The sequence below is a fragment of the Toxotes jaculatrix genome, chromosome 3 (assembly GCF_017976425.1).
Source record: "Toxotes jaculatrix isolate fToxJac2 chromosome 3, fToxJac2.pri, whole genome shotgun sequence".
NCBI classification, from domain to species: domain Eukaryota; kingdom Metazoa; phylum Chordata; class Actinopteri; family Toxotidae; genus Toxotes; species Toxotes jaculatrix.
Window position 1 is genome coordinate 757,940 of NC_054396.1, and position 24,092 is coordinate 782,031.

Genomic DNA, 24,092 nt, shown 5'->3' on the forward strand with positions numbered 1-24,092 from the left:
GGGACGTACAGTGGATGACATGATTTTGTGTAAGCACAGTGCAGGTTTCACATGATGATGATAATGATGAAGATAATAGTAGGATTAGTAACAGGGCTAATAGCAATACACACAACAACAATAAAAAGAGCTAATGATGGTAGGACTACTAATAGGACTTGTAAAAATAATTAGTGAGACTAGTAATGGGGCAGCAGGTGGCCCACAGCAGCACATCCAGACTCTACAACTCTGAGGGGAGATGAACCTGCAGAGAGCAACAGCAGAAGAGAAGAGAGGAGAGAAAGCACAGAACTACAGGAAAGAGAAGAAGGCAAGTCAGTAATATATTAATGGGATATGAATGAGAAGAAAGAGGGGGAGAAGAGAAGAGAAGAGAAGAGAAGTGGTGATAAATTTTACTTTGTGGCTTGTCTGGCATGTCTGCCTCATCAGACATGTGCTTATCACCATCTGATGTTTTTCTTAATGTGTTATGCTGATGTGAGAGCACTTCATCGCCAGAAAGTTCAGAAAACTGTTGCTCCTGAAATGGTGAGAAAACAAATGATTGTAGCCAGTGGACACTTTTTAGACAGTTTAAAAAATTCAAGAAACTTTAACTGGATACCAACCAGTGACAGGAGGTGGTGGTGATCATTTGTCATTCATCTGAGGCGGGATTCAGGCCAAAGCCCTGAACAAACTGTAACACATTTTGAACGTATAAATTTTAACTTTTAAGTTGTTATCCTGTCTACACGTTTCAGTGTCTAAGAGATACATAACTGCTGTGCATGTTTGCACAAGTGGAATTTAAAGGTGGATTCAGGAACATCTCAGGCGTGACACCCTCACAGATCTATCCAGTACCAATGAGGCAAAATTAAACATCTTTCATTTTTGAAATGTCATTTTTTCAGTGCTGATTCAGAGGTGTTGATTCAACTGTATGATCATTTTGAAGATTGTAGTTTGTGGTGCTGTTCCACTGTATTATACAGAGACCTTCATGAAAGAGGACACAGATCCCACACTGCATGCACATGTCCAAGGAGCACATGGCTGTGCACACAAGGTGATGATTTTGATACTAGACACGCAGATCCATCTGGGTGTCCAGATGAGCTGATGCTGTTTAAGTGATCACCAGCAGTTAAAAATTACCATAATGTTTCGTGTCTGTTTTATTAGATATTGTTAAAAACACAAAATAGAAAAACAAACTTTTCCAGCTTTGGGAAATTTTAAGTTGTTTGAAGAATGTCAACCAGGATTCTTTAGATTTAGAGATGAAAATATATAAAATAATATAGAAATTGTCCCTATAAGAAAGCATCTGAAACTAGAAGTACCGCAGGGCGGTGGTATGCCTCCACACAGTTGGGTGCCTGTTTGTAGCAGATGTAGAGGTAGAGGTTATGGGTGTTTTGTAGTGATAATGACAATGTTTGGGAAGGTTAGCGTTGGGTGTTCACAAGCAAAACTTACACAAGATCACAGTGGCCTTGACCTTTGACCTCTGACCTCCAATATATATTGACTCCATCTTTGATAAGCAGTGATAATATGCGCAAAGTTTGAAGAACATCACTCAAAGCATTGTAGAAGAATCGGGGACAGATGGATGGGCGGACAACCTTGGCTATTGCCAGCACAATAAAAAGGTCAAAAGCTTTAAGGACTGCATTTATACATGCACACCTGTAGCATGCAGCAAATTGCTGCATTCATGAATAGCATACCACTTAAAACAGATACAGTTCACATGCTTAGATATGTGCGCTATGTCACAATGAACCAGGAAAAAGTTGCAAACCAGTTGCTTCTGCACTTGTTGCCTGGAAGTCGGCTGTCAGCTGAACTCCACATCTTTACAGCTCTTAGATTTGCTTTGATGAATTCTGAATGTGATCTTGTACTGCACTCAGTTTATTATTAGTGACTGGATCCCCATCAATCAGATGTAACTACACAACCTAGCATACACATTAAACATTAATATTTTGCCACAAGTAGTGTTATTAAGCAGCCCTTTGGATTTAATTGACCTTTACTGGATCAAGCTACATGATGCATGATATTAATGAAAATCTGTCTATGAAGATAGACCTTCAAATCTCCTTCAAATATCTATATATATTTGAATGTGCTAGCCTCTGTACCAAAGAGCTGAAGCAGTCAATGGCTTGTAGTAGCTTGGTACGATCAACAGGGTCCCCATCCATAAGATGTAATTATACAGCCCATCATACACACGTTATTTCTGCTACAAGCATGTGGTAGTGTAGGTGTGCTTATACTGCATGAATATAAAAATGACCTTATCATAACATCACACCAATGAATGAAAGTCGCAGTGTAGATGTATTTTACTACATCAATTATCAGTGTGAATAACTGTATTTAAAGCTGTAAAAATCATGGTCAAACCAAATCTAGAATTTCATCTGCAGTCACAAAGTTCTGATGGTTGGTAAATGTTTAAGCATAGAGGTGTGTGATATTGAAATCTTTGCCAAAATTTTCCATTGACATGATTTTCTACCCCTCAAAATGATACAAAAGGGAGAAGAATGAAGGAGTATCGACCAGGATATTGCAGTGATGAGCATGAGGTCAATGTACACTTCATTCATACACAAATGTCCAAGAGATCCAAGGAGAATTCCTGTCTCTCACTATCCCAGAGTTTTGTTTTTTTTTGTTTTTTTTTTACTTTTTAACAACTTGTTTCAATAGCTTATTAACGTACTCTCTATAGAAAGTATAACATGAGCATAAAATGATTCTTGTACTGATAGACTAAGTGCTGTGGAAAAGGACGTTGTTCCAGATTTCCCAAATGAGCGGTTACAGTTATATCCTCTTTCCAAGTTGTGTTTGTCTGTATTAGTCTGTATGTATCTGTAGTTAGCTTTTATTTGTTGTTACTGACAAATTCTCTAAGGCTCCACACCTGGTGGTCCTGTGCTTCATCTTGAAGGAAAAAGTTTCAAGTTTTGGAAATTCTGAACTCTCCACGTTCCCCAGTACATCCTGACGACAGTCTGCAGAAGTGTAAAATAACGAAACAGGATTTTATTGGAGTTTTCAAACATGGAAAACAATGAAAACATACGGTGACACTGAGCTGACACGCAAATGATCCTACAAAATATGTTTAGAGCAAACAACATGACTGAGTTCTTTCAGCTGACAGCTAACAATCACTCAGTAATCAGTTTAAAGAAATATAGACTCACAGATCACAGAAGAACAATCCATGAACCCAGATAGATGGTATGTGACAGTGTTTCTGTTCATTATGTTCTCCCACCCTCATCTGTTTTAATGGCTCTACAAATCCATACATTTGGCTAATACAAAGACAGGGGTTGTTTTTGCAAGTAACACATCATCATAATATATTATACATATAAAATGACGAAGAGTTATAACCTAAATAATAATGAAGCACAAAAAAACCACAGGCTGAGGCAGGAATGTGTATAACTGACTCAGTTTCCCAGCGGACCACCTGTTACAGTTTGAGATAGATACTCTATCTTACAGTTGGAACAAATGCAAATGTCAGTGTGTGGGTGAAGCTGAGTCAAAGAGCAGGTTATCACCTTGTGTACAAAGTTGACAATGGCAACTTTGGAAGTGGTACTAAGTCCTAAACATCTGACCCTGTGACACACACAGTTGCATTTGCATCACTTCCTATATTTTCCTTTTAGTTATTCTTTTTTCAGGCTGGCACGCTGTTTGCTGTCACAAGCAGCAGCTCTGGATTCCTGCCTTAAGTAATACAGGAGCATGGATCATTTATTTTGAAGAGTTAATGAACTGTAGAGGAATGCTTGTTAAAAAAAAAGATATAGTCTCCCACATTGAAACTGCAATCTAGCGACACTTTCCCAGAGGTCAGGCTCAGTTTTCACACCTGGGTCTGTGGCGATACTGGCTGCTTTCAGGTTTCTCAGGCATTAACAAGATCCTCCTCCTCCCAAACACTGTGATTCTCGTAATCTAACCTCCCTCAGACAGTGCAGTGAAAGATGAGACCTATTCCCAAAATGCTAGCCCAAAATCTAAACCTGCTGCCACTGAAAACACACCAATGAAAACAATGGTGTTGCACCAGCAATTGTGTAGTGCTTTCCACAAACGAAAGGGCAGCCATCATTTCCAGTTCTGGGAATTTGTTACATAATACACTCAGCTATGAGGAAACCAAGTAGAGAATAGTGTGTGCATGTATGTGTGGGCATGGTTTACTATACTTGGAGGGGGGTCCAAACATCAGGAAATCACTATACATATGGGGTCTGACAGATTGTGGGGACCAAAATGTTGGACGACTTCACAGGTTGTTGGGTGGGTGTGCAGTGTGCATGCATGTGTACCTGTATGCATGCTCTGTGTAACATACCTTACCTAAGGGGTCAAATTCCTCATACTATATATCCAGTATTTCACAGAGAGCTCAGTGTGTGTTAAAATAGTACAGACGTAAACACTCAGCGCCATCAGGCACTTTTGCTGAATTACGTGTGTGAACTGAAGTGGCGTCTGGTGAGACGAGATCAGTCAGTGTGTCAGCTAAGTGCTGAACTGGGCTTGTCCTATTGTTTGCATCCAGTAAACTGACACTTCAATCACTTATTGTCTTCTCATAATAGGTTCCATTGTATTTAGGTGACTGGTTCAGTTGCTTTGGAAGAGTTTGTCAGCGACATAATGATGTCATGGTCAGACATTTCCATCTTAAGAGAAGAATTCTTTTGTTTGGTATATATTGAACTTATCTAGAAAAGCTCAGGATGTCATTAGTGAATGACGTTTCAGTAAACCAACACTGCTGTCAGCATGGATCTTTGATAAAGACTTCAACAAATCTGTCATCCTTCGACTGAACTGGTGCCAGCGGAGCTCTTGTTTCATGGATTACTAAACAAGTTACTAGCCAGAGTCTCTGTTTGGAGATACTCCACCACTTTTTTGTCTCTGATGTTATTTATTTATTTTTTTATTTCATGGTAAAGTAAGTCCCCTAGAGACTGAGATCTCATTTCTAAGGGAGACCTGAGGACATTCAAGAGATGTTGCGGAACTGCCCTGAACTGGTTAACTAAGAGGAGCCCAGAGGACTTTACAGTCCCCCTTTTTAAAAAGTATGGTAGACCAAACATATGAGCAACGATTCAGTATAATATTGACAGAGAGCTGAGTCAGTTGCAAAAAGCTTTAGAAAGAACTAAAGGTTGAAATTCCATAAAGTCTGCCTCCGTTTTAATTCTTACCAATGTGAGAAAGGCTGTAGAGCCTTTTAGCCAACAAATAAGGGTTTGCTTGTTTCTTGTCCGACTGGATTTCCTGCATTTTCTCTGCATTTCCAAATCTCAGCAGTTTGATTTTTACTTGGGGACGGATCTGGCTCAGGCGGTAGAGCGGGTTGTCCACTAATCAGAATATTGTTGGTTTTGATCCCTGGCTCCTCCGGTCCACGTGTCAAAGTATCCTTAAATAAAATACTGAACTGAACAAAATACTGAACCCCAAATTGCCCCCGATGTGCCCATCTGTGTGTGTTAGTTAAAGTGCTTTATGCTTAAGTAAAAATCGCTGTATGTGTGACTTGTAGTGTCAGAGGTTGAAAAGCACTATATGAATGCAGTGCATTGACCGTTTTACAACATTTTCCCAAAGAATGATCTTTTTATTGAGGGCAATGCTTAAAGATAAATATCAGAAACACAACAAACAGTCCTATCTGTTACATGAAATTTAAGTATAAAATTAGAAGTAAAACAATACTGCTATTTCTACTATATCTCATTCTTATCATCAGCCATCAGGAACCACCACTGAGCTCAGTTTGCTAAGGTCTGTTTGAATTTTACTTTTAACTTTACTTGTACCAGTACATGAAAAACACCTCCATCAGTTTCCAGGTCAGTGTGTTAGCTGCACAGAACTGCACATACACATGAATAAAACTATCACAATTGATATGATTCTTATTTCTTCTGTCATGTACTGTTGGATTAGAAACACTATAATATTATGGTGGATACCTTTTAAATGTCTGGACTACTATAGAACTATAATCCATCTGTGTGTTTCCCTCTCACCTGTGTCCTGTTGCTGGTGCATGTGTGCTGCTCTGTAGCTACATTCTGGGTGTTGTTAAGCTTCTTCTTCTGTTTATTCTGTGTTTTGTGTTGATCAACTGAAATGAAAACAATTATACTCTAATAATTATAATAATAATGATGCATTGTCATATTCTTTTACTGGCACATGTACAATAGTACTTATTGTACATGCAGCAATGATTATTAGAGAATGAACGAGAATAACATTCTATACTATGGTATAGTTCACTGTTACCACTGCTATCTCTACAGTTCTGTAGAAAATAATCAGCACCCGGGATCTTGAATAGCATTTGATCTAAATGTATTTAGATTTCTACTGTGAATTGTTGTTTATCTCTAAAATCACTGATCATATCAGCGTTTTATTTTCTACATCATTACATTGTGTCTGGCTTTAAGAGGCCTATGACTGATTAGTAAGTTTTATTTAACACGAAAAGCATTCATGAGAGTAGAAGTCTCTTGTTAAAGAGTGTTCTGGTCAACAGAGGCACTGACAGTGAGCTTCAGGCTATAATGGCGATATTATCGCGATGTTTAAAGGCGATAAACATGAAACATGCATTTCCAGCAACTTCAACTTCATGTGCATGTCAACCATCCCTCCCTCCTCCCAGGTTGCGTCATTATTTCCAGTCAGTCACCACTGCACTGATAACACCTGATAGGAGGATCATGTGTGTGTTATGATAGAGACAGCTTCTTGGCTATGACCCATCTCCTAGATCTTGACAGGAAGTCTTTACTGCGTGGTTTTTATAGCCTTTACTGACAACAGTAAATTTGTGGACTGTTGGAATGACCTTGGCCCCAGATGATGATAATGATAAATGTCTGCCTTGTTTGTGTCCATCTGATGAACCTAAGTCCAGTAGAATCAAAATCAGAATCAGAAAAACTTTATTAATCCCCGTAGGGAAATTCTTTTCTTACAAACTCCCAATTGAAAATGAAGAAAAGAAGAAAATTGCTCATAGAGTGTGTAGTAAGAGAAAAATGTTTCTAAAATAAGTAAGATAAATGAAGTGAAACAAAAAATAAAAAGTATCGTATAATGAAAATAAAGTAAAAATATTGCAATACCCCCCTTACAGTATACATATACTCCAGTATCAAACAGAACAATATAATACAAATAATAGAAAAATAGAAAAACATAAAGACATCTTAATATTTGCATATTTGCATTCTTTTAGCTCTTTTTGGTTTCTCCTGAGGGAAATATCTGGCTCTTTACCTGCTAAACACTCCATTGTGTTCACAAAGTAGTCTCTCGCTTTGTCTGTCTGCTGCTGAGCAGGTAGTGGACTGTAGGTTTATCAGAACCTTTTCTCTGAAAACAGCTCCCTGCTGGGGCTGGAAGTGAGGCAGGTGTTTTATTTAACCACGCAACAGGAGAGTGTTCTGGGATTTTAATGTTGTAGTAAATATGGATTACAACTATAACAAATATTCACTAGCTCTTTAGCAATCTAGTGCAGTACTTCAGATTTACAGCTGTTGCTTTTCAAGTTGACTTTAAAATGTACCACTCCTCTCACCCTGAAGCACCAGTCAAATGTTTGTGTCAAACTGACTGTCTTAGAAAACAACATCACAACACTTGCTTATCTCATACTTTGCTAGACATACAATCAGTAACATAAAATCTCTGAATGCTGAATCCTGTCAATGATCAGAGGAAAAATATAAGTCTAGTTTAAAACTATTGTCAGGATAACAGATGTGTCAGTTCCAATGCAGGGAAATCTTATGGTACACAGCATACAGGGATGTTTTAAACAACAGTGTGCTTCCAACTTTATATCAGCAGTTTGTATTTGTTCCTTTCTTGCTTCAAGGTGACAGTGTCCCCATGCAGAAAGTCCAGCTCCACTGAGAAACGCTTTTCCCAGTCTGGTGGAGAAGGTGACTGGCCTGCACAGAGCCCTGACCTCAACCCCATCCAGCACCTTGGAGATGAATTGAAAAAGGGACAGCAAGCCAGACTAAACCTATAGTCATAATTATTTCAATATCACTGTTAGAGTTAAGGATAAAGCCCATAGTAGGTCTGGCTCAGGCAACTGAACCATCCCTTAGTTATGCTGCTATAGGCCTAGACTGCTGGGGGGACTTCCCATGATCCTCTGCACACCTCTTCTGTCTTTCTCTCCTCAGACCCACTCTCACATTTATTAGCCTGTATTAAATTCAATTCAATTCAATTTTATTTATATAGCACCTTCCACAATCAAAATTGTCTCAAAGCAAAGAAACCGTGAGCAGAACCCGGCTCATATGGGGGACCCTCCTGCTGATGGCCGTGCTGGGTAAAGGAGGAAAAAGAGGAAGATATGACAGCTAGGAATGGAGGAGAGGAGGAGAAGGACATGCAGCATATAAAACATGATACAAACAGGGTTGGCAGCGGACAATGTTAGATGACCAGCATTCAGATTACAGAACAGTTAGTTGATACTGTGCGTTCAAGCTGAACTGTGCACTCAGCAGATTAGTTATAATAATAAACAGAACAGAAAAGCATGAAAACAATGTCAAAATTGGTAATTATTTATACTACAGCTGGCTGGAGTTTTGTCTTGCCACTGCCGCTTTAAGTGCTTGCTCTGGGGTCAGGCTCTGTGTCTCTGTAAAGCGCTTTGAGACAATTTTGATTGTGGAAAGTGCTATATAAATAAATTAAAATTGAACTGAACTGACTAATGCATATAGATGCATCCACATACTTTGTTAGGTTTCACACCTACAGTGCTTTTGGCTATTTTGTTACAGCTGACAAAATATTTTAAACTAATAACAGTAAAACTGCAATGAAACAGAGATATTCAGCAAAACGCTGAATCATCAGAACAAGCTGTCAGGGGCATGTTGTTTAATACCTTAAACAACATGCCCCCACTATTTTAATACAGGGCTGTTTTTACTGTACAGTTGAAACGTGACACAATGAACTACAATCTAGGAACTTGCAACACATTAATCAGTTTGAAGGCTTATCAGCCACCAGAACACTGTACACTGCTTTGTAACACTCACAGACAGAACTTTACAGCTTTGGACAGTTGGCACTGTGAAAGTACTTTATCTTCTGAAAGAGATGCAGCATGTGACAAAGTCATTTACCAGTAATGTGTGTTTCAGTATGAGGTTGACCATCACAGTGCCTTGACAGATGAAGTTGTGTTACGGTGCAGTAAAAATTGTGCCTGGTGCACCTCATACCACCACCTTCACCCAGGATGGTGGGCCTGAAGGTAGCTGGGAGTAGCTGCTGCACCAACCCCACGCTGTTGAAATGCACTTTAAATGTTTCCCGCTGGGAAACATCGACAGGCAGGGGAGGTTCTGGAATTTCCCACAGCATGAAGAAACCATTCCAGAGGATAAAGATTGATAGATTTAGATCATGTGTTTTGTAGAGTTAAATGGTCCATGGCTGTAACAGTAAGTGACCTAAATACTGTGCGTGTACTGAATCTATTCCTGGATGAGTGTTTAGATAATGTGTAGGAACCTGTGGTGGAGTGTGTGTTGTATGTTTTTTGGTCTTTAATGGAGCATTTTCCGTGACTGTGTGTGTGTGTGTGTGTGTGTGCGTGTGTGTGTGTGTGTGTGTGTGTGGGCGTGTGTGTGTGTGTGTGTGTGTGTAATAGATGACTGCGTGGTATACAAAACGAAAGTGTAAGAGGTGAGTTTAATTAGTAACTGTGGGGAAGGGCATAATGACTCTTTCTGTTTACCCAGTGACAATGCACTGAGATCACAGCAGTGAAAAAAACACCCCCCCTCCCTCTTCTCTGTTTTTTCTGGCACAGATTGTGAGGTTTCCAGTAAGCTACGTGCTGCACACACACATTCTGGCCAGTGGCCAAATCTACCTGCTAGACAGGTATGTTGACCTAGTAGGAGGAGCGCAGAGTTGCTCTCACCACAATAAGGAGTGTGTGTGCGTGTATCTGTAGGTGTGTGTGTGCGTTCTGGTCAGTTAGTTAATTATCAGATCTGAGAACAGGTTTGTTTCAGTTGACAAAGCTCTCGGTTAAATTAGATGAACAATGAGTGGATGATTAATAACTTATTGGATCAAAAACTTCATTCATGAGACATGAAACGTTTCGGCCGACTCAACGGAGGGCTGTCCTTTTGCGGGAAGGTTGGATCAGTGTTTGTTAGGTTGCTTTCACACATGCAGGTCCATTATTGTGTGTTAGTTCTGGTATATTTGGTGATGACACTGAGTTATTATGAACAAACAAAGAGGTGTAAACATTAATTTCACAGAATGACAGCGTCAGTAACACATTCATTAGACAGTTTTGGCTGTAATCCTGCATCATCAGGAGCTGAAGGGGAAAATCAAACTTTGGTGACTGACAGCAAGTCATCCAGAACTTTACTGAACATGTTTGTCCTCTCTAATGTCACAAAGATCTGATCAAGAACCAAGTGCTTATGAGCACTATTAGTCCTTTTTAATGAGGAATTGCTAAAATATACAACACTCCTCTGTTTTAACCCCCTTTCACTTTCTGGTGTATGAAGGAAACTGATGCAAATACGTGTCACCATGGTTACTAAATGATGTGGTGTAATTTTCTTATAGATTAGTGAGAAGATCGCTTCTTTGACTTTTCTCACAATCAGAAGGTGGCTTTAACTATGCTTTAGCTTAGTTTTACAATTAAAATTGAAAAACTTTATCCTATGGGTTGATTTGAAGGCAGCTGGACTTCTTTTGAAGCTTGAAAACTTTTCACCTCTCATCCGCCATTCAGGAGTTTTTGTTTTTAATGTTTCATACCTGTATTTCCCCAGAGCACTCACTGGCCCTGTTAAGACCTGGCATTAACATGTGTCTTGGGTGATCTGATCACAAGTGGACAGCTCTAAGTTCAGGTGTGAATGCGCCCGAGACACTTTGGGGGCACATTTTGGAGATTTTTCAGATCCCTGCTCAGACCACATTCAGAAGTGGGCCACACTGAAGGACTGCCGTCTTACCTGACATCCCCGGTGTAACCAGGATATGGTGTATATACACCAGGTGTATATACTCAATCTACATATAAAAGCTGTACAGATGCTGTAAACTGTAACGTGTAAACATGAGTGCATCAAACAACTTGGTTTGAGTGGAAAACACAGAGGAACAGACCCAGTCTGTTGTACAAGGCTCCACTGTTTTCTTTGTCCAAGGGAGGGAATACAATGAATACAATCAATCAAAAGGTGTATTGATTGATTGCCAAATTTTCTGCTTGTGTATGTGTGTATGCCTGCAACCTGCTCGCCTGTCTGCCTCCCTGCGTGTTCAGTCATCTGTCTGTGAGCCTGGCTTTCTGTAGTTTACTCATTACAGTTCCTACACCTACCTGCCAGTGTGTCTGCACTTGGGGCCTCATTGCTCTGAACACCCACTGTGACAGAAGGATGACTTGTAGCAGAGAATGTAACAGTTACATTTCCCAAAGAGAACATCAGTGGTGCTTCTGCTGAAACTGAAAATAAAATAACTGCAGTGATGTACATGTACAGTTACTATTAATAACTCAAAATGTTATTTATTCCTTTTAGAGTATGTTTGCAGAACTAAAGTCCTGATACACACAGATGTGAACAGTGGACGTGAACAGTGTGTTAAATGCTGTCACAGTAATGATGTCAAAGAGCTGCACTGATGGTGTCATTTATACAGCACCGAATCATAACAGAAGTTATCTCAAGGCACCTTTCATATGGAGCAGGTCTAGACCAGACTCATCTTTTCCCAAGTCCCTTTTAAGCCTGGGGGGACAAGAGTTCTCTTGAAAATGAAATAAATGCTGGCTCTTCAGACAGTCCCAGCAAGTTCTCTTCAGGCTACAACAGAAACTCCATCCACTCAATCTTACTTTATTAATCTGCAGTGCTGTATTGTTTGTCATTTAAAACCGAGGTGACATTATCAATGTCAAAGTAAAATGAGTGTAAATCATTTGTTTGTCATTTTCCTTTATTCTGTCATTTATTCACTTTATTATAACTGTGTGCCTTTAGGACAAAGCTTATTGGAATGTGTATCACTGAGGAAAGTGCAAATGTAATCCAGATGTGGATTCGGCTGATTATACTCCCTGGCAACTATATCTGGACCTATGTTCATCCTGATAGATTATGATATGTTATACATGGCCTTTGGCTTTGTTTTAAAGGAATAAATTACACCTGTTGTGTGTTTTTTTTGAGGAGATCTCCTCTTGGTCTTAAGGTTGTAAGGTACCTGTATGTTTTTTTTTCCCTCAGGGATCAGTGTTTTAATTTATCACAACTTTTCTCACACATTGTCTTCACGTGCTTTTCATTTTCCCACTTACACTTTAACAAACTTAGAGTGACATATTCATGGTTTGGCACACATATCAGAAGAATGTCTCACGGAAACAGAAGTTCAGTGCATCAGACATTTGACATTAGTTTGAGGAATGGATAGAATGAGTCCAAGTTCCCCCTCTGAATGCTCGAATTTCTTCCTGGAATTGACATCACACTGTCAAGAGCATGTGACCAACTGTCATTTTTATTGGATGAGCTTGTGCTTAGGCATTGTCTTGGCAAAGGTCTATACCTGCTTGTGTGTGTGTGTACATATTTTTTTCTATGTAAGTTAAATTCTTTAATTGCAACCATAATCTGGTCTACATTTGTCTAGATAATACATGTGCATTTTCATCAACACAAAAAAATAAAACTAGTCAGAGAAAAATCAATAAACAGGCCTAAACAATAGGCCTACAAAATAAATCACAGTGGACATTTATGAATAATAACTACACAAAAAGACAGATAAGAGTTAGAGATGCACATGGGTGCACAGGCTGCTGTGAACTGACCTACAGGAATTAAAACTCTTGTAGCATAAACATCTTTTACAATCAAGAACCTCAAACTCTTCCAAGCTCTTCCAGTAGCTTTGGATCAGACCTGCACGATGTTCAGGAGGAATTTTGGATTTCTTCTTGGTTGTCAGCTCAACCAAGATGGCTGGTGAACAGCCGTCAGAGGTAATTCACATTTCTCTTGGGTTAAGGTCTGGGTTCTGACTGGGCCGCTCCAAAAGGTGGATTTTCTCTGAGCTCATTCTGTAGTAGGCTTACTTTGATGGTTAGGGTTGTTGTCCTGCTGCATCGCCCAACTTCTTGTTCTTCCTCTGTGGTGCCCTGCAATGGTCAATGGGGAATGGGTAAGAGACAGCAGCAGGGTGCACCATGGACAGAAGGCAAGACAGCTGAGGCAGTGTGATGCTCCGGGTAATGTCCTGCTGTGAAACCTTGGGTCCTGGCATTCATGTGGATGCTACTTTGACATTTACCACCTATCTAAACATTGCTGCAGAGTAAGTACTTCCTTTGATGGCTGCAGTATTCCATGATGGCAGTGGCCTCCTTCAGCTGCATAATGTGGCGTGCCACACTGCAAAAATGATTCAAGAGCGGTTTGAGAAATGTGACAAATTCCCCATATCTCAGACTGATTGAGAATCTGTGGGATGCGCTGGAAAAACTTGTCCATGCCTCGATGGTTCTGAGCTGATTAGGAGTGCCAAGGGGAACCTACACAATAGGTTAGGTTTGAGTGCTACCTATTTAAAAGCCTTGAAATTTGGCCGAAAAAGAGGAAGACTGGTAATGTGCAAACATGTAGATGCAGGTTCTCACATTCAGAAAAAATAGGTTTTAGAGGTCATGACAGGAACACAGCCCAAGAGTTTGTTAGACCTCAAGGAAACACACTGAAAACACACTTGGTTTTCTTTACATTTTTCCTCCAGCTTATCTGTCCACATTTCTATAACCCTGTTCTGCTGTGGAGTAAGAACAGCTACACAGGACATATACAAAATGACCTGCAAACGCACAAAATGAACAGAGGAGTTAATCAGATGAGCAGATATTAATCATATTAAAAGGCAGAATTCAGAAAATGAATACACCAGAGTGAATTCTGTACAAAAGAAGATAGAATTAAACAGCTTATGGAAATCAGACTGCTTGTATTAACCCAAATAATATAAATTTGAGCATGGACTAATATAGAGATGATGAGCAAGAGACCCAGGTCTAATGTTGTGGTTTTCTGATGATCCCCAAATGACTTCACAGTGTTGTTGTTGTTGTTATTTTTTTTTTTTAATAAAATTATTTTTTTTTATTGTTCTAATTTATATTGCTGTTTTAATTCACTAATTTAACCATTTGAATGTGTGACCTTGGAAGCTGTACTGCTTTAATTTGTCTAACAATATGTTAAATGCTTTAGTGAGACCCTTATAAAACCCTTATTATAAAAAAACTTACTGAATCCACATGAACTGGGTGGAACATGGGGACTCCATCATCTTCATGATGTTAGTCCTCTTTGACTGGCACCCCAGATTTTCAGAGAATTTGTTAAAAGAGGATGGCACAGAGTTTTTTTTTTTCTAAAGTCATCTCCATCCCTTTGTTAGAACCACAAATGTTTTTGCCCCATACGTCTTTCATGATCACACTGATCCTTTGGAAAGTAGAGCTGGAAAGTAACTACTTTAAGTTACTTTTCAGCTCTCTTTTACTTTTAAAAATGATGAAGCAGCTCAACAGCAGCTAGAGAGTGGACAAGAATTAACCAAGAGCAGTGGTTAGCACTGTCGCCTCACAGCAAGAGAGTTCCATGTTTGAACTCCGGTCCGGGCTCTTCTGTAAGCTTGCATGTTCCCAGTGTTCCCAATGTGTTCCTCCCATGCACATTAGGTTGATTGATTAAGCCCCTAGGTGTGAATCTGTGTGTGTGTGGTTGTCTGTGTGTGTTGGCCCTGTGATTGACTAGCGATCAGTCCAGAGTGTACCCCGCCTCTCTCTTGTTGTCAGCTGGGATAGGCTCCAGCTTCCCCTTGACCCTGACGGATAAAGCGATATGAACATCACATTCTTGGCTTCATCACTCTAGAGCCATCAGATACGAATGTAATTCACTGGAGGCAGGACTGAATAGTGACTGTCACTGGCACTAAAGGAAGTTCTTAAACCACAGACTAGCCATCTAGATACTATCACCTCCTGTCATCTCCAACAGGCCAGACCTGTTGTACACCAAGCTGAAACCAGAAACCACATCTGCTGGTGTCAGTTGGGAGAAGCACACAGAGGTGTGTACACCACAAAGCTCAGTTCTGCTGTTAGAAATCTAAAAAAGATGCACTGATAGTGTGTCTCCAGTCAGAGGTGTCACAAAGGTGTCTCAGACCATTTAGAAAGGAGACTGTCAAAATGTCATTACATACATACACACACACAGTGCACCTCTACAGTCCATCAGCACAGACTGTCTGCTTTTACTCATGCGTGTTGACTTTCATACAAAAGTGACAGTGTTATATGGTTCATTTGAAAGCTTTAATGCAGTTGTTGTTATATAATGCTTACAGGTGTGCAGGTGGCGGTGCCAATTGTGCCAGTTAAAAGATGACTTTCCAGATATTGTGTAACACTAGTGTTTAGTGAAACCATTCCTATAAACAGGTCCTACAGGTTTTAATGGCACCACACTGGTGGCTCTTCAGCGAGTCTTCATGGGTCAGTGTAAGGTCCTGTTTTTATGATCATTCTTGGTGCGTGGCAGAATTTTAATTTAATCTCTTTTTTTTTTTAATCTTATTTGTAGTGCAAGTAGCCAGGTGCCAGTTGACCACAGTCTGTTCTGGTTTATAGTAAAGGTCATCATTTTGACTATCTGTCATCCAGAGTCTGATGTCTATGTACTTCAGTTAATGAATCACCTCTCAGAAGCCAGTTCAAGATGAGCCTGTTCAGTCCCGCCAGAACCCTACTGTTCAGACTGCATTCCAGTCCATCAACACTAGTTTGCTGACCCCACTTGTTGATTCATGTTCGATATCAAACAGACCTGAGGGCAGCTGTGAGGTAAAGCACGGCCTGTGGTTTAATCCTCCTGTTCAGATGTGTTCTTGTGCACAAGGCACAGAGCCTCCAAACTGCCCGTGCATGGCGGCTCTGTGTAGCCTTTTTAGAATAAACGTATAAATGTGCTCTATAATTAAGGCGATCTTTATCTTATAACCAAACAACTGAAATCCTTCAGGATTAGATCTGTACTCAATCATGTCACAATCATGTCGCACATGCATACAAAATGAATTTAGGATCAAAAGTCATAGGGCAATGAAAGATAAGAGTTTGTTCAAATGAATAGCACAGGAAAAAGAAAAAAAACATGGCAAGTAAACCCAAAGTTTAGTTTCAAGTTGATGTCAGTAAAGTAGTAGGGCCAGTTCATCTGAGAATATGGATGGAAAATGGCCAGTATCCTGTCTCAGCTCTTAAAGAGAAACTTTTATTTAAAAATAAACAGTCTATTAAAAGCTAGGGGAATAGACAGTAGTCCAGAGGGAGAGTGGGGCATTTAATGACCTTTACAACACACAATAAAGGTCCATAACCGCCAGATTTGTCCCAACATTTTTAAACTGAAGGCATCTACAGTAAAATCATTAATTCTCTGTATTCCTTTTTTTCCTACAATATCAGTTCTTGTTAGTTAAAGCATGACTTCAGTGGTTATGGGAGGTCTTTATGGGTGTATCACCTCAGGAGCATCCTGGTGTCTTATACCTGACTACCTACCTACATACTCAGTTATTGTCCATCCTTCATTATGGTTACAGATATACCAAAAAGATTCCAGATCACAGCTTTAAAATTCCATCTCAAAACACAAAGTTAATGCATGTCCAAATTTATTTCTACAAAAACAATATACATCAAAAGTTATAAATGACGTGAGAGTGACTCCACTTACAAAAACATTTATCAGTCCCAAGTGGGTGATGGCGTATTGGATTAATCATATTAGAACAAACACACAAACATGACACCGATTTGGGACTGATTCATACAAACTGTTTCTACAGGTGATGATCATCTATAAGACATGATATACATGATTACTCTTCAAAAACTGCCTTTTACTCAAACATTGTGTAAACACACTTTATAATAAGTGATACCAATAGACATGTAGTGCACATCATTACTCATTATATACTTATTGTCATTGTGAAGTAACATCACATACATGGTTTTCTCTCTGTTCTGTCTTTGTCCTTCACATTGAGTTTGCCACTAAAAGACTTTTCCAAACTTGGTTCTACATTCAAATCTACAACAGATTAGACTTTCACGTAGAAAAAAACTGAGGATGAACGTTTCACCCCATTAAAATAACAAGACAGTGATATAAAAGTAAGAAAAATAGACTATAATATTTCCAGTGCCACAACACAGCCATTAATGCTCCTATACCAACACAAACAAATTCCACTGTGACAGATGGAGATGAGTTAGTCCTGTATCAGTAAAGAAACTTAAATACAAACACCAGAGTGAATTCTGTAGAACTGTCAAAAGTTTGCTTTTTCAGCCTTTAGGTGCTTACAGAAACTCAAGCATCCACAAAGATGTCTATTATATTTACTGTGCACATAGTAACATTTGGCAATTAAAAACACAAAACAGGTACAACATTAATATTGGTTCATAAAACCTACTAGAGCCAAAAACACTGGCTTACATTTTCTGCATCACCTTCCTTCTTAGAGGAAGTTAGTGTCTTAAACATCTGGGGCAGTAAGGTTTATTTTCAGACAGGCCACACGGGCAGTTTCTATTTCCTGAACGCATATGCTGATTTTGACTTTTTGGTTTCTATACATCCTGTGGATGATACCTCACATGCCCATTCCAATCTCCTCAATCTTCCAGCCGCTGGAGTTCTTTCCAAATTTGTATACGAGCCTCCGGCCGTCAACTCGCTCCAGGATCTCCCTCTTATAATAATACCTGAGGGTGGAGGAGGTTCAGTTAGTCCAGGTTTGAGACACAAAGCATGCAGTCTGCTTTTACAATAATCTGCCACTGGGTTCCAGACGAGAGTTAAAGGGAAACTTCACCACTTAAACATTCCAAAGTAAAACTATTAGTCATGAGCATTATGGAACCTGTCAGAACAGTTGTGACTCTGGAGGAGCTGTGACAACTGAATGAACTAAGATAACCCTGATGAGGACAGCGCTATGACATAACTTGGCTTTGAGACTTCAAAATTAGAAAAAAAAAAAAGGCTTCTTTTAGAAACTTGGGAGAGTCTTATTTATGCAGAGCACATTTTAGTGGTTTGTGTTTTAGGTCTAGCCACAATGGCCAGTCACTCAGACAGATACAGAGATGAAACAGCTGGAACTCTTAGCTGCTACGTGAACTCACCTCATGGCACGGCTGAGTTTCTCGTACGTCATGCTGCTGTTCTTCTTCTTCTGGCCCCACATCTGAGCCACAGCCTCAGACTTGAGGAACTTAAAGACACCCTCACGGCGGTCCTCCCACTTCATCAGGCCCTGGTTCCTCTCTGGGTGGATCAGAATGTCCCTGATGAACTCCCATAGGTGAGTTCCACGAGGTGCTACAGACAAAACAGTGGGGGACAGTGAGCTAAGTGTGTGTTTGTGTAAGCATAAGGATGCAAGTCAAAATGATATGCATCTGCAGCCTGATAAAGATGCAAAATGGATGCAAAGTATAATCTGTTAAACAGCTCTGCAGTGTTCAAGTACAGCTGCCTTTTGACCAGTGTTTTACATGATGCATGATACAGAATGCTGCTTCTCCAAACATGGCCTCACCGTGTTTGTTTTTCTTTGGACCGTCATAAATGCTGCTGCCGTGCTCTCTGCTGACTTTAGGGGGTCGTCCCCGTGGTCGCTTCAGTCGACACTCTCCTTTCTCAGTTTTGATGTGTGCCTCTGTCAACACAACAGGTAACTGTCAGATGTTTACTGAAACTCACTGACACTGAGCCTTAAAAGCAAGAGCTTTTTTACTGCTCACTTACTTGAAATCAGAGGGTAGGAGAACTCTGGGTCTGATTCGCCACTGCCAGACTCTGGTGAGCTGAGGCTTGAGAAGCTAAACATTCCACCTGGGTACAGAGAGACATGTTTCAGATCATGCAGAATTTTTTTTGGAAACTGAGGAGGAGGAGGTAAACATGAGAAAATACTGACTGTTTGAGGAGGAGCTGTACTCGCTGTCAGACTGATTATCAGACAGATACTCTGTGTCTCCGAGAGGTGTCATGGGCTCCATGGTCAGGCTCAGATCATAGTCATTATTGTAGTCAAACTCCCTCTTGCTCACATCTCCTTCAGCTGTTGGCAGCAAGTTGCAAGATCAGTCCCATGATTTCCAAGCAATATGCATTTTATGCTAGTATGTAACATCTCTACATAATATGTACCATGGCCAATTCTAATGGTGCTGAGCAGAGGGAAATTTAGGTTGTCCAGGAAGTTGTCCAGGAGCTGGCAGGTCTCATTCAGTTCTGGTACTGTTAGGCTCTGCAGCTCTGGGAAGGAAAAAGACACAAGGAGGTGAAAACTTTAGAACAGGAACTACATATTTTGTATTCAGTTCTGAAAATCTGGAAATCGCTGACAGATGCAATTTTACCATGTTTGGTTTTGTGTTCCTGCAGATTGTGGTGAAGGTGTGGGCCAAGCTCTGGGCCAAAGATCCCTATCATCTGCTCCCGGTTCATCTGGCAGAGGGCAGGTCCATCCATGGCACAGTAGGCCAGGCTCAGGGTACTTGCATCAAATTTGGTGATTTCTGCTTGATCGCTTATCCACTCCAGAACGTTGTCTGGTGTCCAGAAGTGAGGGCTGATCTGCCTGTACCACTGACCTGCAGAGCAAGATGCAGGAATCACGTGATATTCTTCAGAGTGTGGATGCTTTGTATGTGGAATAATCCCTCTACACTGGCTGCGCTAGTGGTTCCTGAGCATTGAAGGCTACAAATGGTGGCGAGACACAGGTTTACAAAAGGTATGTTTTCATTCAAAATCTTGATCTTGGTTCATGCATCTAATTCAATTAATCTTATTTGCTGTTACCTCTTCCAAACTACATGTCAACACTTGCTTTTCAAATGTACTTCAACGCATGTTTTGTTTCTTTCTGTGATGTTGACTGATGCCAGTCTGCATCATCACCAGGTCTCCATTTGCGTCTCTTAGACAAACAAAGCCCAAGCAGTTTTAACTACGAGGTGGCAGCATTCTTCTGTTTGACGGTTATGACGAGTTAAACATTGGCTGCCTGGTAAATCATTAAGCCAGCAGCCTCTAAATGAGGCCAAAGCAAAGTTCAGCGAACTAATGGTCTTGCTGGCTGAGGTTTGAAAATAAAGGATTGTGTTTACTGTGAGATTAGTCTTCAGCTGAAACTGCCTACGAAACTCAGGCTGGACTGTAATGGTTAACCTGGCTTCATAGCCCAGGGATGAAATAATCTGAATTTCTTTTGTGTCACAGGGCAGACATGCAACTGAATCTTACAGCCAAGACAAACAGAAATGAATGTTCCTCTTACTGTTGATGTTGGAGCTGAATGATGGACTGCTGGGCAGCCCAGTGGGCTGCTGCGGTGGGACATCAGGGATGCCAGTCTGATACATGGTGAGATTGGCATGAGTCAGGACGCTGCTGAGGCACGGTGATGACATGGTGACACTGAGAAACAAGAAAGACAATACTTGTTTACACACAATTTCAAAAGCAGACAAACAATCCCCCACACTCCCAAAATGAATTCAATGGGAGAGTAAATCTTATACACACATTTTTTTTGTTGTCCTCCAGCTTTCTCCAGCAACATGAGTTTTTATTAGATCTACACATCACCACTCTAATATTTCAATTAAAGTTACTTAATGACTTTTACCTGGGCGCAGGTCACTATGATGCAAAGGAATGATGCTCCGCGATAGTCCGCAGGGTGAGTGTGTGTTGGGTTAATTCCACTGTTCAAGTGTCAGTGAGCTTCTTTTCCTTCACCTGGAGGAAGAGCTTTATATTTCTCTCTGTGGGGGACGGACTCAGGTGAGTTCAGGGGAATTCCACCTGAAACTGGCCACACCTCCATCCCACCTCCGCTTTCCTGAGAACTCGATCAACAAAACAAACCTGCCCTGCTATTCTCTCTGAGTATTTTTTTTTTTTCTATCTCTTTCAAACCATCAACTAGGGTTAGATTGTATTTATATGGACTGGCTCAGTTTTTAGGTATGTTTTTGCATTATTAGGTTTCTTGAACTGAAATTAAGTAGCAGTGCTGTAACTGGTTAGCTAAGTATTTTGCCAGACGTGAAGTGGAGTTTTATTTCCTTCAGTAAATGTTGAACAATCAGTTTGCAATTTTGTACATTTGTGCATTTCATAAACGAGTATTTTCACTTTTCTACCCAAAAATATACACATAAACAAAAATACCCCACGGTTGTATTTAGTACAATAGAATACTCCATGTATTGTCTTGTATTATCTCAAACATTTTATTTTTTAAATTTTAATAAAGTATTTGTTTTCTGTTATCAGCTAAAGTAAAGTAAGATTATGAGTTGATTCATATTTCCACAACACAGCCACCTTTCACTCCAACAAGGAAGGGGTTGGGGCAACTGTGGATGACACAGTTTGGGGATGGTCACAGTTTCTAAAAATAGCCATAAACAGAGTGCGTGATGATGGCAAACAGTCTTCCGTGTGGACAGACACAGCCAAGCCTAACAGAAAGAGATAAACCAACTTTATCAAGCTTTTGTTGTTCCACTGCTCCCAGTCACCTCCTGATATGTTACCACCCTGCTCTGTGTCTGTCATTACTCTGAAACATTTGACACTTAAACATTTACAACTCTGTATTTCTATGACCATGTACATAGGCATATATTCAAAAAGTTGACACATACACACATATATGTACACATACATCTACACATATAGTATAAATATATCACAATGTACATGTAATGTATTGGTATTGGTAACAATGCACACCTCCGTCTGCAGAGGTCAACAAAAAGTGACCCTTTGTGTTTACTGAATGAGGTCAGCTTACATATTCAGTGCTGTAGTGTTGATTCTGGAACTGTGACTAACACAGTTTCTAATTTACTTTATTTCAGTGTCTGTGCCAAGTTTGGTCGGACTGGCCAAAACAAACCATAGCATCTATCAGTGCAACGTGCTGGTTAGATAACAGTCACGCTGCCTTTGGCTCATTTCAGGTCACAGCCACTAGCTCATGTGAAGCCAACTCGCTGGTTGACTTTAGAGGTGTTGTTTTTAATATTCGAGTTGGCAGCTGACACGCACTACTTATCAAGGAAGTTATTTTGTATGAAGTGAACTCTGACACCTTGGCAGTAAGGGCAGGCAGCAGTCAGTAGATGATTGTGTTTGTATGCAGATTTTTCACTGCTTCCACAAACTAAATATGAGCTGGTAGTAGGAAAGCCAAACACCATTAACTGAGAAAGAATTGCTTTTCAAGGTGCAAGCAGTGTTGTAATATTACTTTGATAAACTCTACGCCTGATATTCGACTCATAACACTTACCTGGTCAGATAACCCGAAGGGGAGGCTAAATTGAGAAACACAAACAAAACTCAGGGCAAAGGTGAGTAAGTGGAATGTCGACACTAATTGAAATCTAACAGTGAGACAGGCAGTCCACTGCAGGGCAAAACACACACTGTGTTTAAGAGCTCTTTTCAGGTGTCATGTTGCACGGTGAGAGCTGCAGGTTTCTGTATTGCAGCAAACCCCTGGGGAGACTCAGTGCTGGGTACCTAGTAGTTAGTGATCAACTGCCAACATGTCTACTACACCTTCTACTGCTGCCTCTGTGAATAATGTAAGGCTAGAATGTATGTAAAAAAAAAAAAAAAAATCAGCGAAGGTGGCCTGATTTGGCCTGATCTAACCTGATTTGGCCCCTCAGACTACTACCTATACCCCAAAATGAAGCTGGAGCTCAGAGGTTGCCATCTTGACAGTAACTGCTGCTGTGGCCCAGTTTCTGGGAGTCCAAGAAGCAGACTTCCACAAAGAAGGGATCTGCATGTTCCAAGACTGCAGGACTAGGTGTGTAAATGTAGGAGGGGACTATGCTGAAAAATAAATCCTCAATTTATGTCCTCACTACACTTACGGAATAATTCAGAAAGCATCAGTCACCTACATGAACTGTCCTGCGAGAGCAAACAGCTGTGGTTGTCAGGAGATCCTTTTACAAGGCCATGCAACCACTATAGTATGTTTTAACCCAGTATCTATCACAGATGCACTCACTACACACACAAGTACACTGTACCACTTGAGCTCCATATTCTACCTTTGATGTCAGTGCAAAAATCAACTTGCAGATTATTGAAAATAGGTTGACACAGCCAGCTCATCACAGAATGAGTTAGTCTGTGTTATTTTAGTGTCAGAATGAATTAACTGCTGCATAATTTAATTACAGAGAGTAGATGTTACTTATTTATGTGCTTACGTGAAACTCCACCATCTGAGGCGTGATTAGCAGCTCAGCTATTTCAAACAAAAAGATGCCAAATTCATGTTATGCTTTTATCAACATCTGTATCTGCAACTGATGCTGATGCTGTTAAACTGATCTCAGTACACGTATGTGTAATTCTTGCACTGCTGCCGTCAGAGGCTGTAAGATGAAACACTGGCTGTGGGCAGATGGTGAAGTTGGCACATTTTTTCCTATAATCTCATTCAGAGCTGGCCTTTGAAATGTGTCAGTGAGTAATGATGAGAAAACCTTCACGTTTTCTCCCAAATTTCACAACCTCACTCACACCCTGTTTCCACAGCGTGTTGGAGGAACAGCTTAGTGTGGAATGCAGCCCCGCAGGTTTTTTACTGTCTAACAATGCACCAGCTTTCATGGCTTGGTTTCTAACTGGCAAATAATTTCATCACTTGTAATTCACGCTGTCTTTTTTCTCCACCCCTCATTAATTTTCTACACCTGGACTGTTTCTAAATTCCGGGGCTTTCCACTGATACTATTT

General features: G+C 40.3%; 1 protein-coding gene across 1 annotated transcript; it reads right to left on the reverse strand.

Annotated features, from left to right (window-relative positions):
* Positions 1-16,885: 16,885 nt before the first annotated feature.
* On the reverse strand, positions 16,886-21,042 carry elf3 (E74-like factor 3 (ets domain transcription factor, epithelial-specific)). The gene is made up of 9 exons (XM_041034903.1): positions 20,944-21,042; positions 20,593-20,732; positions 19,670-19,903; positions 19,458-19,565; positions 19,225-19,368; positions 19,053-19,139; positions 18,844-18,963; positions 18,428-18,623; positions 16,886-18,004 (listed from the first exon to the last, which is right to left on the reverse strand). The coding sequence occupies exons 2-9, from the start codon at positions 20,723-20,725 to the stop codon at positions 17,893-17,895; spliced, it is 1,134 nt and encodes a 377-aa protein (XP_040890837.1). The 5' UTR covers positions 20,726-20,732; positions 20,944-21,042; the 3' UTR covers positions 16,886-17,892.
* Between the last annotated feature and the right edge of the window lie 3,050 nt (positions 21,043-24,092).